At 45.1% G+C, this 18,533-nt stretch overlaps 1 protein-coding gene across 3 annotated transcripts in view; it reads left to right on the plus strand.

Annotated features, from left to right (window-relative positions):
• Nucleotides 1-18,533, plus strand: part of LOC138665287 (calcium-binding protein 2-like) — a 133,763-nt gene that overhangs the window by 28,582 nt on the left and 86,648 nt on the right. The window contains exon 1 of one of the 3 annotated variants that reach the window (XM_069752625.1): nt 17,838-18,081. The exons of 1 other annotated variant lie outside the window; for it this stretch is intronic. In XM_069752625.1, the coding sequence (XP_069608726.1) occupies nt 18,040-18,081 (42 nt within the window). In that variant the 5' untranslated portion in view covers nt 17,838-18,039. Of the gene's footprint in view, nt 1-17,837; nt 18,082-18,533 lie in introns of those variants that run through there. One more of the 3 variants, XM_069752626.1, reaches the window with a different exon arrangement.

Genomic DNA, 18,533 nt, shown 5'->3' on the forward strand with positions numbered 1-18,533 from the left:
CCTAGTTTGATCTGACATTTGGATCAGTGTCGGACAAATCTCCACGAATTTGCAAGGACCACTCGCTTCGTACAGACTTGTGAACAGCACCATAAACTGTCATAAGTACGAGGGCTATCTGTGACTAAAACAGATGGCACTGGTACCTGAAAACCTGACATGTGATTGATCCCTAAGCTAAGCCTAGCCATGACTCACTGCAAAGAGCAGATCTCACCGTCTCTTCAGCAGGAGCTCTTGCGAACAGGCATTTGGCTTTTTATATGTGATTCCCTTGATTCAGAGCAGTAATCAGGGTGTCTATAATAAAATCTCTTGTAAAAGTGCATTTGGCTTCAGTTCTTGTGGGACTGGACTTAATTGTACCTGACTCTCAGTGCTAATCTGGGTAACTTTATGGTAGGAGCTCTGGTGGGAACTCAGACTTCCAACAGGAGGGGTTCAAATCTGTGCCTCCTTCTCCACCTACATTATTATTATTATTGTACATTTTTATAGCGCCATTTATTCCATGGCGCTTTACATGTGAAAAGGGGGCAAATATAGACAAATAAAACTAAACATGAGCAAAAAACAAGGCACACAGGTACATAAGGAGGGAGGACCCTGCCCGCGAGGGCTCATAGTCTGCAGGACATGGAATTCACCTAGGGTTTGTGACAACCCTGACCTGCAGGACATGGAATTCACCTAGGGTTTGTGACAACCCTGACCTGCAGGACATGGAATTCACCTAGGGTTGGTGACAACCCTGACCTGCAGGACATGGAATTCACCTAGGGTTTGTGACAACCCTGACCTGCAGGACATGGAATTCACCTAGGGTTTGTGACAACCCTGACCTGCAGGACATGGAATTCACCTAGGGTTGGTGACAACCCTGACCTGCAGGACATGGAATTCACCTAGGGTTTGTGACAACCCTGACCTGCAGGACATGGAATTCACCTAGGGTTTGTGACAACCCTGACCTGCAGGACATGGAATTCACCTAGGGTTTGTGACAACCCTGACCTGCAGGACATGGAATTCACTTAGGGTTGGTGACAACCCTGACCTGCAGGACATGGAATTCACCTAGGGTTTGTGACAACCCTGACCTGCAGGACATGGAATTCACCTAGGGTTTGTGACAACCCTGACCTGCAGGACATGGAATTCACCTAGGGTTTGCGACAACCCTGACCTGCAGGAAATGGAATTCACCTAGGGTTTGCGACTACCCTGACCTGCAGGACATGGAATTCACCTAGGGTTTGTGACAACCCTGACCTGCAGGACATGAAATTCACCTAGGGTTTGTGACAACCCTCACCTGCAGGACATGGAATTCACCTAGGGTTGGTGACAACCCTGACCTGCAGGACATGGAATTCACCTAGGGTTTGTGACATGGAATTCACCTAGGGTTTATGACAACCCTGACCTGCAGGACATGGAATTCACCTAGGGTTTGTGACAACCCTGACCTGCAGGACATGGAATTCACCTAGGGTTTGTGACAACCCTGACCTGCAGGACATGGAATTCACCTAGGGTTTGTGACAACCCTGACCTGCAGGACATGGAATTCACCTAGGGTTTGTGACAACCCTGACCTGCAGGACATGGAATTTACCTAGGGTTTGTGACAACCCTGACCTGCAGGACATGGAATTCACCTAGGGTTTGTGACAACCCTGACCTGCAGGACATGGAATTCACCTAGGGTTTGTGACAACCCTGACCTGCAGGACATGGAATTCACCTAGGGTTTGTGACAACCCTGACCTGCAGGACATGGAATTCACCTAGGGTTTGTGACAACCCTGACCTGCAGGACATGGAATTCACCTAGGGTTTGTGACAACCCTGACCTGCAGGACATGGAATTCACCTAGGGTTTGTGACAACCCTGACCTGCAGGACATGGAATTCACCTAGGGTTGGTGACAACCCTGACCTGCAGGACATGGAATTCACCTAGGGTTTGTGACAACCCTGACCTGCAGGACATGGAATTCACCTAGGGTTTGTGACAACCCTGACCTGCAGGACATGGAATTCACCTAGGGTTGGTGACAACCCTGACCTGCAGGACATGGAATTCACCTAGGGTTTGTGACAACCCTGACCTGCAGGACATGGAATTCACCTAGGGTTGGTGACAACCCTGACCTGCAGGACATGGAATTCACCTAGGGTTTGTGACAACCCTGACCTGCAGGACATGGAATTCACCTAGGGTTTGTGACAACCCTGACCTGCAGGACATGGAATTCACCTAGGGTTTGTGACAACCCTGACCTGCAGGACATGGAATTCACCTAGGGTTTGCGACAACCCTGACCTGCAGGAAATGGAATTCACCTAGGGTTTGTGACAACCCTGACCTGCAGGACATGGAATTCACCTAGGGTTTGCGACTACCCTGACCTGCAGGACATGGAATTCACCTAGGGTTTGTGACAACCCTGACCTGCAGGACATGAAATTCACCTAGGGTTTGTGACAACCCTCACCTGCAGGACATGGAATTCACCTAGGGTTGGTGACAACCCTGACCTGCAGGACATGGAATTCACCTAGGGTTTGTGACATGGAATTCACCTAGGGTTTATGACAACCCTGACCTGCAGGACATGGAATTCACCTAGGGTTTGTGACAACCCTGACCTGCAGGACATGGAATTCACCTAGGGTTTGTGACAACCCTGACCTGCAGGACATGGAATTCACCTAGGGTTTGTGACAACCCTGACCTGCAGGACATGGAATTCACCTAGGGTTTGTGACAACCCTGACCTGCAGGACATGGAATTCACCTAGGGTTTGTGACAACCCTGACCTGCAGGACATGGAATTTACCTAGGGTTTGTGACAACCCTGACCTGCAGGACATGGAATTCACCTAGGGTTTGTGACAACCCTGACCTGCAGGACATGGAATTCACCTAGGGTTTGTGACAACCCTGACCTGCAGGACATGGAATTCACCTAGGGTTTGTGACAACCCTGACCTGCAGGACATGGAATTCACCTAGGGTTTGTGACAACCCTGACCTGCAGGACATGGAATTCACCTAGGGTTTGTGACAACCCTGACCTGCAGGACATGGAATTCACCTAGGGTTTGTGACACCCCTGACAAACAGATTTCCCATTTTCTTTTCACATTGGTTTTATTAGTTTAGCAAGTTACATAATAAAGGATCATACATCATATTTATGATATTAAATATTTCAATACAGCAAAATCATAGGCATAGATTTCCTCTATTCTAAATGAAGCTGAAAATGATGCAGCCGCAGGGACTCGAACATAATATACGTGCATGGCCAAGATACTCAGATAACACCCAAGCGTGCTCAGATAAGATATGATCCATGCACGTTCACTCATCACTATACATCTTATCAGAAATCCTCCCCATTCGGAAGAACAGAGGGATTTTTAATTGTAGAATTCACTGCTCGTTGCTTAGGTTACCGGCCACTTTTCCATCTATCAGATATAGATTTGTTGTTCCTTCCATACTGCAGAGTCAAGGCTGCCTCTACTAGAAGCGTGGGAGAACACACAGTTCGGACTAGTGGCGGGAACATGTCGTTGGTCCGAACGATCAATCTTCAGGACTGCACTGACCCTGGAAAGCTGGGGGGTGCACAGTGAATGGTGCCCTACTGAAGAAGGAAGAGAAAACTCTTTTAAAGGAGTCAGTACATGACTGCAAGTATGAAAATTCACAGGAGCAACAGTGTGGAATCCTGACAGTGTGCATATTGCTGTGAGATAGAGGCGCTGCACAAAATGAATGCTTAGCCCAGAAAACCCTTTTAATGGAGTTGTTTAGTTGCAAGCACATGGTTTCCTACTACCCTGTTCAGGTTAATAAGACAGATGAATCTGACCACATTGCTACACTTTTTTATCCAATAATAAAATTATATTTAAATGAAAGTGTGAACTTAAAGGGAAACTCCAGGCAAACCATGACGTTTTTGGCTTGTCCCATTTAGCTGTAAAAGTGAATTGTAAGGAATTTGCAGATTCTGCTCCGAGCACTGTAGCTATCATGTCTGCAGATATTAGTTTGTCAGGATCTGGTGACCTCTAGTGGTCGATCCATGTCTTACCTTCCAGCCTTACATCTCTTTACATTGGCATATACACCAATTCATGACAACTTTAAAAAAAAAAAAAAAGTGTAATGACAACTTTGGCAATAGATCCCATGATTTTATATGTGACCGATTGTACATTTCCTCAATATGCTTTTGACGTCCTCAGACTGATGATGATCAGTTTTTTGCAGGCTCTGTTGTGATATGGTGAATGGGTAATAAAAGGTGATGAGCGCTTGGTATTAGGCTTCGTTCACATCTGTGCAAGTTATTTCCTTGTTTCTGCTCCATTATGAGAACCAGACAGAAACCGACATAGCCCAGCAGACTCCATTGACTATAATGGGATCCATTGGGCGTCCATCATTTTGGAAGTAGAGGGTGGGCGCTGGAAAAAACAGCAATTTTGCATTCATTGGGCAGAATACTTAGCATGTCAAGTTTATTCTGCAGTTTAAACTGATTATGTTGATATCAAGTTTATTCTCTTTTTACGTTTTACTAAATGGGTAAAGTCCATGTAATACTCCAGGCACATTGAACTATTAGCAAAATGAGGCAAATTTTGTTTAGAGGGTAGAGACTGTTCTCTCTTCCTAAATTATTGGGGTCTAAATTAATTTTGGAGTGTGTGGGGCTTGTGAAGGGGTAAGGGTACTTTCACACTGGCGTTTTTTTAAATCCGTCACAATGCGTCGTTTTGCAGAAAAAACGCATCCTGCAAAAGTGCTTGCAGGATGCGTTTTTTCCCCATAGACTTCTATTGGCGACGCATTTGCGACGGATTTGCACACTTCGCATCCGTCTTGCGACGAATGCGTCGTGCTTTGGCGGACCGTCGGGAAAAAAAAACCCTACATGTAACGTTTTTTTGTCCCGACGGACCGCTTTTTCCGACCGCGCATGCGCGGCCGGAACTCCGCCCCCACCTCCCCGCACCTTACAATGGGGCAGCGGATGCGCCGGAAAAATGCATCCGCTGCACCCATTGTACAATGCAGCAAACGCTAGAGTCGGAATCTCTCCCCGACGCATTGCGACGGGGAGATTCCGACGCTAGTGTGAAAGAAGCCTAAGGCATCAGGTTAGTGGGTGTTTTGGTCAGTAAACTACACAAAGGGGAAGTGTATATGCAGGGTCGGCTTTAGGGGCAGGCAGACTAGGCAGCTGCCTAGGGCCCACGCTCCCCTAGGGTCTCCCAGCCAGTGGTATGCTGCTAATAGCGGCACATCACACGGTCACTATGGGGCCAGGGGGGCCTGAAGCCAGCGCCGCCTCCTCCGCGCACCACATTCAAATGTTTGAAAGCAATAATGGAAGAGAGAGCATCAAATGACCCTCCCTCCTCCATCTTTCCCCCCTGCCTCATGACATCACTTCATCGTGCACCATGCTGTATACCGGGCAGACAAGCTGTTGAGATGCTCAGTGAGTGAGTGACTACGTGGTGGCCATAATACTGCAGGGCTGCATTATTTTCCATGGCGAGGTACATTATATTCTATAGAGGGAGGTTACATTATATTCTATGAGAGGAGCTGTATTATATTCTATGGGGGGCTGCATTATATTCTATGAGGGGGCTACATTATATTCTATGAGGGGGTTGCATTATATTCTATGAGGGGGCTACATTATATTCTATGGGGGGCTGCATTATATTCTATGAGGGGGCTACATTATATTCTATGAGGGGGTTGCATTATATTCTATGGGATGCTGTATTATATTCTATGGAGTGGCAGCACTATATTCTATAAGAGGGCTGCATTATACTCTGAGGGGGACTATGTTACACTCTATCGAGGACTATGGGGTGCATTATACTATATGAAGGGCTGAATTCTACTCTATCGGACTACGGGCAGTGCATTATACTATACTATATGGGATCTGCATTATATTATACTACAGTATGGAATCTGCATTTTACTGTATCGATGACTATGGGGAATGCATTTTACTATATGAAAAACTATATGGAGGACTATGGGGTGCATTATAATATGTGGAGGACTATGGGGTATATAGCAAACTAGCAAAATGCTGCCAATTCATCGAGTGACTGGATTGGTTATGCCAGAACAAAAATCAATTTTCTCAGCAGCACATCGCCAGGTGAAAGCTGTAGATGTGCTGCTGATAACGTGATGGGTACATGATACTGTATGTGGACAGATTGATCTACTAGTGATCGTTTTGTCCCGATCATTGTTCCTCAGCTGGTGTGAAGAGGCTGGGAAACAAGCGTCAAACAACTTCAATATTGTCGATCACACTCGTTTAGTGGCCTGAAATCAGTGCATGTAAATACAACCAAAATGTTTCTGTGTGATGGTGCAATATGTTAGCATTTGGGGCCCCATTTTAAGCTTTTGCCCAGGGCTCCACTTTGTCTAAAATTGGCCCTGTGTATATGTCAGTAAAAAGTATTTGTCTCACTCTTAATAGATCTGAGCAGACAACATTGTGACCAGTAGAAGTGACGTCTCAATAGCTGAATGTCACAGTCTGATGACCTGCTGAGAGAGATATGGAGAACGGCTAAAGGTACCTTCACACATAACGATTTCGTTAACGATATCGTTGCAACGTCACGCTTTTTGTGACGTAGCAACGATCCCGCTAACGATCTCGTTATGTGTGACAGCGACCAACGATCAGGCCCCTGCTGGGAGATCGTTGGTCGTTGGGGAATGATCAGGACCTTTTTTTGGTCGCTGATCACCCGCTGTCATCGCTGGATCGGCGTGTCTGACGCCGATCCAGCGATGTGTTCACTTGTAACCAGGGTAAATATCGGGTTACTAAGCGCAGGGCCGCGCTTAGTAACCCGATATTTACCCTGGTTACCATTGTAAAAGTTTAAAAAAAAACCACTACATACTCACATTCTTATGTCTGTCACGTCCCCCGCCGTCAGCTTCCCTGCACTGACTGTCAGCACCGGCCGTAAATCAGAGCACAGCCGTGACGTCACCGCTGTGCTCTGCTTTACAGCCGGCGCTGACACAGTCAGTGCGGGAAGCTGACGGCGGGGGACATAACAGACATCGGAAAGTGAGTATGTACTGTTTTTTTTTTACTTTTACAATGGTAACCAGGGTAAATATCGGGTTACTAAGCGCGGCCCTGCACTTAGTAACCCGATGTTTACCCTGGTTACCCGGGGACTTCGGCATCGTTGAAGACAGTTTCAACAATGCCGAAGTCTTTCCCCGAATCGTTGGTCGCTGGAGAGAGCTGTCTGTGTGACAGCTCCCCAGCGACCACACAACGACTTACCAACGATCACAGCCAGGTCGTATCGCTGGTCGTGATCGTTGTTAGTCGTTTAGTGTAACGGTACCTGGCTAAGGGTTCTGCACAGGCCTGGATTGGCAATCTGCCAAGGCGGGCAGATGCCCGCTGGGCCGGCGGCTCTGAGCTACAAAATGGTCCGCCGGCCCATTCTGCACAGGCCCTGGTTCATGTGCTCTTTCGGTGCATGTGCTAACAAGGGCCACGGCAGCCCGCGTGAGCATGGCCCTCATTCGTGCGGGCCTATGCAGAAGTTTGAAAAAGCCGCCGCGGCGCGCACATGACGCCTGCCTGAGCCTCTCTCTGTTTGACGCTGGCCAGTACCAGCATCACAGAACAGTGCTTTCCTCACCAATCCATTATACATTGCACATTAGCACTTTCTACCCAATGTCATCTCCAGGATAAAACCTATTAATTGTATCCCTGTCTTATAGCAGTGGTGCGGACCATTGAATATATTACATGGCTCGTCTGAGAATTGCCCTTTTCCACTAAAAAATAAATATTTGCTGGAATGAAAATCTGTTAAGGTTGGAGCCAGAAAACAGACTATTTCCACATACTGTCCTCTCCCCCAGTCAGTGATCTCTGCCGCGCTCTCCCCTCCCCTGTCCCCTCACACACAGTGCTTTAGATCGGATTAGATTGCAAAGGATTAGTAGATTAGAAAATAGAAATATTTCTTTAATTCCCTCAGAAATCACTCAGTTTTTTTTGCTGTCTTTCCAACTGCATGTTGTCATTCATGGGATACCATCTTCTCATACATTACAGTGATTTACACTTCGTCTATCTGTCGTTCTGTCTAAATCAACTAACGAAAAAAGAACATCAGCCCGACCCAACAAATTATTAACTACAGTATGTGCAATGTACAAAAAGGCCCATTCCCAAACAGCCGGTGTGCAACCTCATTTAGAAATTGAGTTTCAGCAGTGTTAGATATACGTCTTGCATGTCCCTTATCTCAGTTGCTGCCTGACCACCGAAGTTGACACTCTACGCAATAAACGCCAATAGCGCCCCAGCCCAGCTCATATCTATCTACAGCATATTGAGCATAAGTATCTGTCATGTCTGTTTTATCAAATATCTATCTACATATCAATCTATCTATCTATCTATCTATCTATCTATCCATTGTCTGTGTATCTATATACAAGTGCTTCTCACAAAATTAGAATAACATCAAAAAGTTAATTTATTTCAGTTCTTCAATACAAAAAATGAAACTCATATATAATATAGAGCCATTACAGAGTGATCTATTTCAAGTGTTTATTTCTGTTAATGTTGATGATTATGGCTTACAGCCAATGAAAATCCAAAAGTCATAATCTCAGTAAATTAGAATAATTAACAAAAAACACCTGCAAAGGCTTCGTTAGTGTTTAAAAAGTAGGCTCTACAATCATGGGGAAGACTGCTGACTTGACAGATGTCCAGAAGGCAGTCATTGACACACTCCATGGGGAAAGTAAATTTTGCATTTCATTTGGAAATCAAGGTCCCAGAGTCTGGAGGAAGAGTGGAGAGGCCACAGTCCAAGCTGCTTGAGGTCTAGTGTGAAGTTTCCACAATCAGTGATCGTTATAATAAATGAAATCTGGATTACATCCATGCTGCTGTGACAAATAATAGATCCAGATATACTTGTAAGATGTTCGGGTGGTTTATTCAACGCGTTTCGAAGCTCATGGCTTCTTCTTCAGGAAGTTTCCACACAAAGTTTCTTTGTGTGGAAACTTCCTGAAGAAGCCATGAGCTTCGAAACGCGTTGAATAAACCACCCGAACATCTTACAAGTATATCTGGATCTATTATTTGTCGCAGCAGCACGGATGTAATCCACATTTCATTTATTATAACGGTTCTGAGAGGTCGCAGCGCCAACCTGTGGATCTGCAGCAGCTGACAACTACACGCTTGTACTGTGCACCACCAGGTGAGCAGTTCTCTCACTATTGATTAGAAACAATCCTGGGGATAAGACCCTATTTGCGCTTTTTTTGTCTCCTATTTTTCTATACAATCAGTGATGGTTTGGGAAGCCATGTCATCTGCTGGTGTAGGTGCACTGTGTTTTATCAAGACCAAAGTCAGCGCAGCTGTCTACCAGGAGATTTTAGAGTACTTCATGCTTCCCTCTGCCAACAAGCTTTTTGGAGATGGAAATTTCATTCTCCAGCAGGACTTGGCACCTGTCCACACTGCCAAAAGTACCAATACCTGGTTTAAAAACAACAGTATCACTGTGCTTGATTGGCCAGCAAACTCACCTGACCTTAACCCCATAGGCAGTATTGTCAAGAGGAAGATGAGAGACACCAGACCCAACAATGCAGACAAGCTGAAGGCTGCTATCAAAGCAACCTGGGCTTCCATAACACCTCAGTAGTGCCACAGGCTGATCGCCTCCATGCCACGCCGCATTGATGCAGTAATTGATGCAAAAGGAGCCCTGACCAAGTATTGAGTGCATTTACAGAACATACATTTCAGTAGGCTAACATAACATTTTGGATTTTAAGATCATTTTTCAAGCTGATGTTATAAAGTATTATAATTTACTGAGATAAAGACTTTTAGGTTTTCATTGGCTGTAAGCCATAATCATCAACATTAACAGAAATACACTTTCACTATTTGTATTGAAGAACTGAATTAAATGATATTCTAATTTTGTGAGAACACCTGTATGTATAGTGTTATAGTGTGTCTATCTATCTATCTATCTATCTATCTATCTCATCGTGATCTATTTTACATCTATCTAGTAAATACCTATTCCATCTTTTCCACATCTGTTTAATATCTACCAACTGATTTCATGGCTCTCCTACAGTCTCATAGCTATCTAATATGTGCATACAAATATTACACAAAAGACAGCACTCCAATGTTATGAGAAGCAAAAAGCGGGCTATGTGTAGCAACTACACACAAAGAGCCTTTCTGAAGCATGTGAATGTTCAGTATGTATTGAAACATCGCTGCAAATAGCAAAATAAATAGTCTGTTTTTTTGCTTCGCACAATTTTTGAGTGCTTCTGTCACGATTCCTCTGCTCAGTGAGTGCCTGTTTTGCTGCCCTATGGAATCTGGGTCAGGCTGAGTTGTTGGTGTTTTGATTGAAAACTTGGCCTTCCAGTCTTGTGATGGGCGTGTTGAGCTGTCTGTACTTTGATTGACAGCTTGGCCATCCAATCTGTGACTGGGAGGTGCTGGGTTTTTCCTGGTATTCTCTGTCCTGGATATTGCCCAGCTACTTAACTGAGCTGTCTGCCACTGGTCTCTGCCAGACGTAGTTTGTGCTTCCTGGAGAGTGTTTGCCTGAATCTGTTTTGCTGAGTTATGATCTTCTGCTGCCTGACCCTTTGGACCATGTTCTGACTATCCCTTCATCTCATCCTTATCCTTTTGCTTTGATCCACTATCTCCACGTATTTTGACCATGACCTGACTTACACCTTTGTCTTTCCCCTTAGTTTTCTTAGTTTTCTTGGTACTGACCCTGGAAACAACAGACTTCTCAGCCTCATCCGTGAGTACTGACTAGCGTCAAATTACGTCTAGCCCTATTCTTTTTTTCTCACTAATGGATCCAGTTCATACACTTTGTGATCAAGTGACAAATCTGCCCAGATGGTTAAGGATCTAGCCAGGGATCACCTGAGGCTAGAATCATCACAGTCCCAGCTGCAGGGTCAGTTTAGTACTCTGGCTACTTCCCAAAGCTCGCTGCTATCAACAGTAATTATGACTTCAAGACCCTCTGACATGCAGTTGAACACCCCTGAGCCAGTTGTGGCACATCCTGAGAGATTTTCAGGGGAGAGGGATTAGTTTAGAGTATCAGGGAGAGATGGAAACTATTTTTTACTTTACGACCCCGATCCTCTGGGGATGGGTCCCAGCAGGTGGGAATAATCATGTCCCTATTGTGTGGGAGTCCTGAGACTTGGGCACTCTCTTCGTCCCCACTAGCCCCAGAAAGGTCATCTATTGACACTTTTTTTTACACAGTATGTATGATTTATGATGAACCTGACAGGGTCCAGGCCACAAAGGCTAAGATCATTGACCTGATGCAGGAGGGCCGCACTGCTGAGAAATATAGTTCAGAGTTCCGGCAATTGTCTTCTGAGGTTCTGTGGAATGATGCTGATCTCAGGTGTCACTTTCGACCATGGCCTTATGGATACTCTTAAGGACACTCTGGCTTTTCATACTCTACCCTGTTTTTGGGGGAGACCATGACTCAGCCCATTCGTATGGATCTTAGAGTTCAGGAAAGATGTGATGAGTGACAGGTGGTTTCAGTCATTTTTCCTAAGTCTGTTTCTTACCTGAGACAGAACTAATGGAGGTTGGAGCAGCCAGCTCTTGGACCATGGAGAGGAAACGTTTGTGCAATCTCGGCTCTGCCTCTACTGTCATGCTGGGCATTATCTCAAGGACTCCTCGATATGCCCTCAAGCAAACAAGCCACCGGGAAATGCCTAAGTCTGGGTGATTATCGAGGAGGTTTTCAGTACCTGTGGTTACATGCACTTGCTTTCATTCACTGTGCTGCGAACTTTATTGATTCTGGACTGATTCATAAAATTAGGATTAGAGACAGATAGATTGGAAAGATCCATTCATATTGTCGCCATTAACAAGACACTGTTACTCCAGAACTTTGTCCAGCTGGTAATGGTGGAATTCACACTAAGAATGGGAAAACTTCACTCTGAGTCTTTATTTTGTTAAGTCTTATATAATTTACTTGCTGGGTTGGTGTTGGGGTTTCCATGGCTGCATATTCATAATCCTATTATTGATTGGTGTCAAAAGTATATAAAGTGAAGCCCCAACTACCATAAGAAATGTTTTCATTCTGTACAAATTTGCTCTGTTAGTTCTGCTAGTCTGGAGGTTTTGCTGGTGTACCTGAAGTACTTCGGACATGTATTCTTGGAAAAAGAGGCACACCTCCCCATAGTCCTTATCAGCGTTAGACTGGAGCACCTTGGGCCCACCAGAGAAAATCATTCTTGGGGCCCACTATGCAGCTACCTAGAAATACAAGACCACCAATTGTGTGGTAAAACACGCTAATATCGGTATAATATAAGGTAGTACACGTCTTAATTATGTAGCAGGTGTTGGGGTAGAATCATAGAGGGGTAGCCCCCTCATAGAATATAATGTCACTCCCTGAGAGAATAATGCAGCTCCACCACAGAATATAATGCAGCCCCCATAAAGTATACTGTAGCCCCCAGAATATAATGTAATTCCCTGAGAATATTGCAGTCCCCCCACAGAATATGATGTAGCCCCCTCACAAAGTATAATGCAGCCCCTCTCTACCTCCTCATCACCACCTTCATCATTGCCTTCTTCTCCCCCACCACCCCATCACTGCCCATTCCACCATCTCCATCATTGCCTCCTCCCCCACCATCATTGCCCATTTCATCACCTCCTCATCACCACCTTCATCATTGCCTTCTTCTCCCCCACCACCCCATCACTGCCCATTCCACCATCTTCATCATTGCCTCCTCCCCCACCATCATTTCCCATTTCATCACCTCCATCATTGCCTCCCATCACCTCCATCATTGCCTCCCCCACCACCTTCATTGCCTCCCCCACCACCATCATTGCCCATCATCTCCATCATTGCCTGCCCCACCGCCATCATTGCCTCTCCACCATCATTGCTTATCGCCGCCATCATTGCCTATTGCCTCCATCATTACCTCCCCCACCACCATCATTGCCCATCACCTCCATCGTTGTCTCCCCCACCATCATTGCCTCTCCCCACCATCATTGCCTCGTCCACCACCATCATTGCCCATCACCTCCATCATTGCCTAATCACCTCCATCATTGCCCATCACCTCCATCATTGTCTCCCCCAACCACCATCATTGCCCATCATCTCCATCATTGCCTCCCCCATCACCTCCATCATTGCCTCGACACCATCATTGCCCAATCGCCTCCATCATTGCCTCCTCTCACCATCATTGCCCATCACCTCCAACATTGCCCATCACTTCCATCGTTGCCTCCCCTCACCATCATTGCCCCCCCACCATCATTGCCCATCACCTCCATCATTGTCTCCCCCTACCACCATCGTGGCCCATCACCTCCATCACTGTCTCCCCCACCGCCATCATTGCCCATCACCTCCATCACTGTCTCTCCCCACCGCCATCATTGCCCATCACCTCCATCACTGTCTCTCCCCACTGCAATCATTGCCCATCACCTCCATCACTGTCTCCCCCCACTGCCATCATTGCCCATCACCTCCATCACTGTCTCTCCCCACCGCCATCATTGCCCATCGCCTTCACTATTGCGTCCCCCACCAATATCATTGTGCTTCCCCACCAACACACACACGCAGGTACACTCACACACAGACACAGGCACACTCACACACAGACACGCAGGCACACTCACACACAGACACGCAGGCACACTCACACACAGACACGCAGGCACACTCACACAGCACAGCTCACCTCCCTGCATACTCTTCTTTGCCGGCAGCTTTCTGTGTGAGACAGCGTGCTGGATGATGATGTCGTCCAGCTGGGCTGTCTCAGACAGGAAGCAGGATGCCGGAATGTGCTGCTGCTGCCAGGAAGTGAACTGCCCTGTGTGACTCTGTGGGCCTGTGTATGTGGTGCGGACAGTGCTTTTGCGGTGCTGTGTGTATGTGGTGCCGTGGTGGGGCTTTACATGTGGGCAGTGTTAGCCTCAACCTGTGGCTAACGCTGCCCGCTATTAAAGAGAAATGGTATTCACGCTTCTCCACGCCCATAGGGGCGTGGGGAAGCGTGAATATTCATTTTGCTTTAGCAGCAGGGACAGGATCCTGTCTCCAGCTGCTGCTAGGCTGGCACAAAGCGGGCCCCCTTGACTCAGGGGCCCCACAGCCACTGGCTTGGGGCCCCTGGAGCAGTGGGGGCCCTTGAAGCAGTGGGGGCCCTAGGAAGCTGCTGGCAAGTATGCCAGCAGGTGTCAGTGCCTAGGCCCACCGGAGAATCCTCCGGTTCTCCGGTGGGCCAGTCCGAGCCTGGTCCTTATGATTGTGCTATTGATTTTGTTTCTAACGCCAAATTGCCTAAAGCTCAACTGCACAATTTGTCAGGACCTGAACAGACCACTAGGATAAAATAAGTAAACAAAAGTTTATGGAAAGGTTATATCCGTCCTTTCTCCTCGCCTGTATCTGCTCTTTTCTTCTTTGTGAAAAAGAAAGACTGGGGGTCTCTGCCCTTGCCTCAATTTCCCTGAAATAAACAAAATTATTGTTACGAATACTTACCGACTTCTACTTATTCCTGATTTTAGAGGAATTTATAATCTGATATACATCCAGACGGGTGATGAGAGAAATACAGTGTTTTTAACGCCTGTGGGTCTATGTGAGAATCCGGTCATGCCTTTTGGTTTAACCAAGGCACCTGCTGTCTTTCATAACTTTATGAATTACATTTTGTATTATATTATTGCAAGTTTTTTTGGGGTATACCTCCGTGACATAATTTTTTCGTCTGACCCGAGTTCACACTATGAGCATGCTCATTATGTTTTACAAAAACTCAGGGAAAATTCTTTGTTTGAAAAAATTAGAGAAATGTACATTCTCTGTTCAAGAAATATAGTTTCTGGGGTTTATTGTATCTACTGAATGGTTTAAAATGGATCCTGGGAAGGCACAGGCTTTAATTGATTGGGTTCAAACTCGAGACTTTAAAACACTACTGCATTTTTTTAGGGTTCAGCAATTACTATAGAAAATGTATTAGGACTTTGAGCTATTCATAAGGTCACGGTTGTGATGGATCATAAAAATTTAGCTTATATTGAATTCGCAAAACGTTAAAACCTGAGACAAGCCAGGTGGTCCTTACTTTTTTCTAGATTTAATTTTTATATCGCATTCAGGCCAGGTTTAAGAATGCTAGGGCTGACCAACTGTCGTGCAGCCTTGATTCAATTTCTCCTCCAGAAGATCCATCTTCTATTCTTCCTCAGGGTATAGTAATTTCTATGGTATCCTCGGAAGTGGAGGCTGAGACTCTTGAAGTCCAGTTGTGGGATCCTTCTGCTACTTGTGGGTCTAAACTATTTGTGCCCGTGTATCTAAGATTACATTATTGCAAGAATTTCATGACTCCGTCTTGAGTGTTTACCCTGGGGTCACTGCTATGCAAAAAGCTATATGTAGACTGTTTAATGATACTTAGGGTTTGTATCCGATTGTGAAGTTTGCGCACACACTAAAGTTTGTCATAACTAGCTGGCCGGGCAATTGGCTCCATTGCCTATTACAGAAAGTCCGTTCACTCATTTGCCATGTATTTCATTACAGATTTGCCTTTGTCTAGTGGGAAAACTGTATAAGTAAACAATTTCACTTTTTTCCGTTATTGGGGTTACCTAATGTAGAGATGCTTTCCATGTTATTTATTAATCATGTGAGATTGTGGTGTGTCCTTTGAGCATTGTATGTGAGGGGGTGCAGTTTGTCTCCAAATTCTGGAGAGCATTTTGTGGGAAATTGGGGATTGACTTGTCATTTTTCTCTGCTTATCACCCTGAAACCAACGGTCAGACAAAGAGGACAAATCAGTTGTTGGAACAAATTTTAAGGTGTTTTGTTGTGACTTCACAAGAGGACTGGTCCTCATTCTTACCTCTTGCTGAGCTCGCCTTTAACAGTTGGGTTAACCAGTCTACTGGAACCTCGCGGGTTTTTTTGTCACTTTTTGTAATTATGGTTTTCAGCCTCATTTTGGTGAATTCTACAGGATGATTTCTGGTTGTCCTAGAGAAGAGGTCGCCATGCAGAAACTTTGGGATGTCTAGAGGGAGGTTCAGGAGGAGAGATCTTGGGTCCCTGCTCGATTCATAAACACGATCGTCTAGTCAGGGCCTCCCATCTCAGGTTTTTAGGGAAACCTGGGGGTCCGGTGGTCCCCCTAGAAGAAGGATTACTGTCACGATTGCTTTGCTCACTAAGTGAATGTTTTGCTGCCCTATGGAATCTGGGTCAGGTTGAGTTGTCACTATTTTGATTGACAGCTTGGCTGTCCAATCTTGTGATGGGCATGCTGAGCTGTCGGTGCTTTGACAGATCGGCTGTTCAATGTGTGACTGGGAGGTGCTGGGTTTTCTCCAGGTGTTCTCGTTCTGCAAATTGTCCAGCTACTTAACTGAGCTGTCTGCCTTTGGTCCATGCCAGACATAGTTTGTTCTTCCTGGTGAGTGTTTGCTTGATTCTGTTGTGCTGAGTTCTGATCATTCGCTGCCTGACCCTTTGGACCGTGCTCTGACTATCCCTTCATCTTGTTCGTTTGCTTTGATCCACTATCTCCTGGTATTTTGACCCCAGAATATGACCTGACTTATGCCTTTGTCTTTCCCCTTGGTAATCTATGTGCTCTCTTAGTACTGAACCCAGAAACATCTGACTTCTCTACCTCGCGGTCTGTCCGTGAGTAGAGGCTAGCATCACTGCTGCCTTCCCTTTTTGGATATATTATCTGTCATATTTATTTCATATCTATTTTCTATCTGTTTCCTTTCATATATCTTTTACCATCTAACTAGTTTTTTATTTTTCTCTTTATACAGTATATATTTCGCCCTTTTCACATTGCCTGACTAGAATGTATTAAAACCACCATGTTGCCTTCTTCTTTGTCTTTTTAATCTTTTATTTTCTGTCAAACTGGCCGTACACATCAGATAGCTATCTCCTTTAACATTTGCAGATGCTTTTCTCCTGGAGAAACATGCTGGAAGAAACAATGGAACCATCATATTAAATTGAACGTGGATTTGCCAATGAATATTTGGGTCTTCTTTGTACAAGTGTTTGAACTTATAAAGTAATGTTGGGTGCATTATTGACAATTAATATTTTATTGAGAGTTTGAGTTCAAACTATCAATATCTGCACTGAAATATGCCTGCTGTTCTCTATCGTAGTCATTCTCTTGGTCATCTAGTTTAACACATTTGCCATCTTTTCCTGTGCATTTCTATATAACCTGTTCTTTTTCAAGCAGATATTCCTGGATTGGCCTTGTCAGAATGGCTGATGGTCAACAGGTGGGCCTAGACATTAACATAATAATGGACCCTAATACAACAGAGCTCCAGCAATCCTGTAGAAGACAAATCCATTTGCAACAATCTGTGATATATTCTGTACAGATGGATAGTAGGAACTCAGAGCCATTACTTCTGACAGACCAAAAGAGCCTTTAGTCCTACCATAATTCTTCTACTGTTCGGCTCAAACTTGCATTTTTTTTTGCCATTTCTCAAATTCCGCCTAAATATTTTGCTCTCTCCTTTTCTATCCTACTACCCTCCTCTCACATGGATTTCTCTCTCATTGAAATCTTTAATCCCCTGGCAGCAGGTTTATCCTCCTCATAACTCATCAGAGACAGAAACACAGCCTGATATATCCACATACATATATTATTATTCTCTGGGACGTTCTCACTTTTCTATTGATTATATATATGTATCCATGCCTTGAGGAACAGTGAAAACAACTAAAGCGGAGAATGAAACCAACGAAATCACAGACGAGAGATGGGAAACTGCACTAAAAGTCAGCGGAAGAAAACAAGCAAGGTATGAGAGGACGGGCGAGGAGAAGAATGGAGAAAGGGATTTGAGGGAGACCAAGTGTAGACCATGAGGTTAATGTAGTTGGTGAGGGACGTTACTGTAAATGTAGGACTGTATATTTGGGTAGCGCATATGTTATGCACAGATAGAATTGGCTGCACCATTGTAAGGTGACAGAGAAGCAATAGTGAAATCTTCTCACTCCTGAAAGGTTTTCACCATGGACATTAATAAAAGATGTCATGTAGATACAAGGCTACCTCATCATTCAATCTCCATCTGGAAGTGGTGGCTACCTCACCTGGTAATAGCCAAGTAACCTCACCTCTGCCAAGAGGTTGGGTATCAGAGAAGGGCCCCATTTATCGGACATTTATGACAAAGCCCGTGAGAAAGGCGTACATGTTAGTGCTGGAAAAATACCTTTAAAACTAAAACTAGACTGTTGCTGCTTT

This window comes from Ranitomeya imitator, chromosome 2, assembly GCF_032444005.1.
Source record: "Ranitomeya imitator isolate aRanImi1 chromosome 2, aRanImi1.pri, whole genome shotgun sequence".
NCBI classification, from domain to species: Eukaryota; Metazoa; Chordata; class Amphibia; order Anura; family Dendrobatidae; genus Ranitomeya; species Ranitomeya imitator.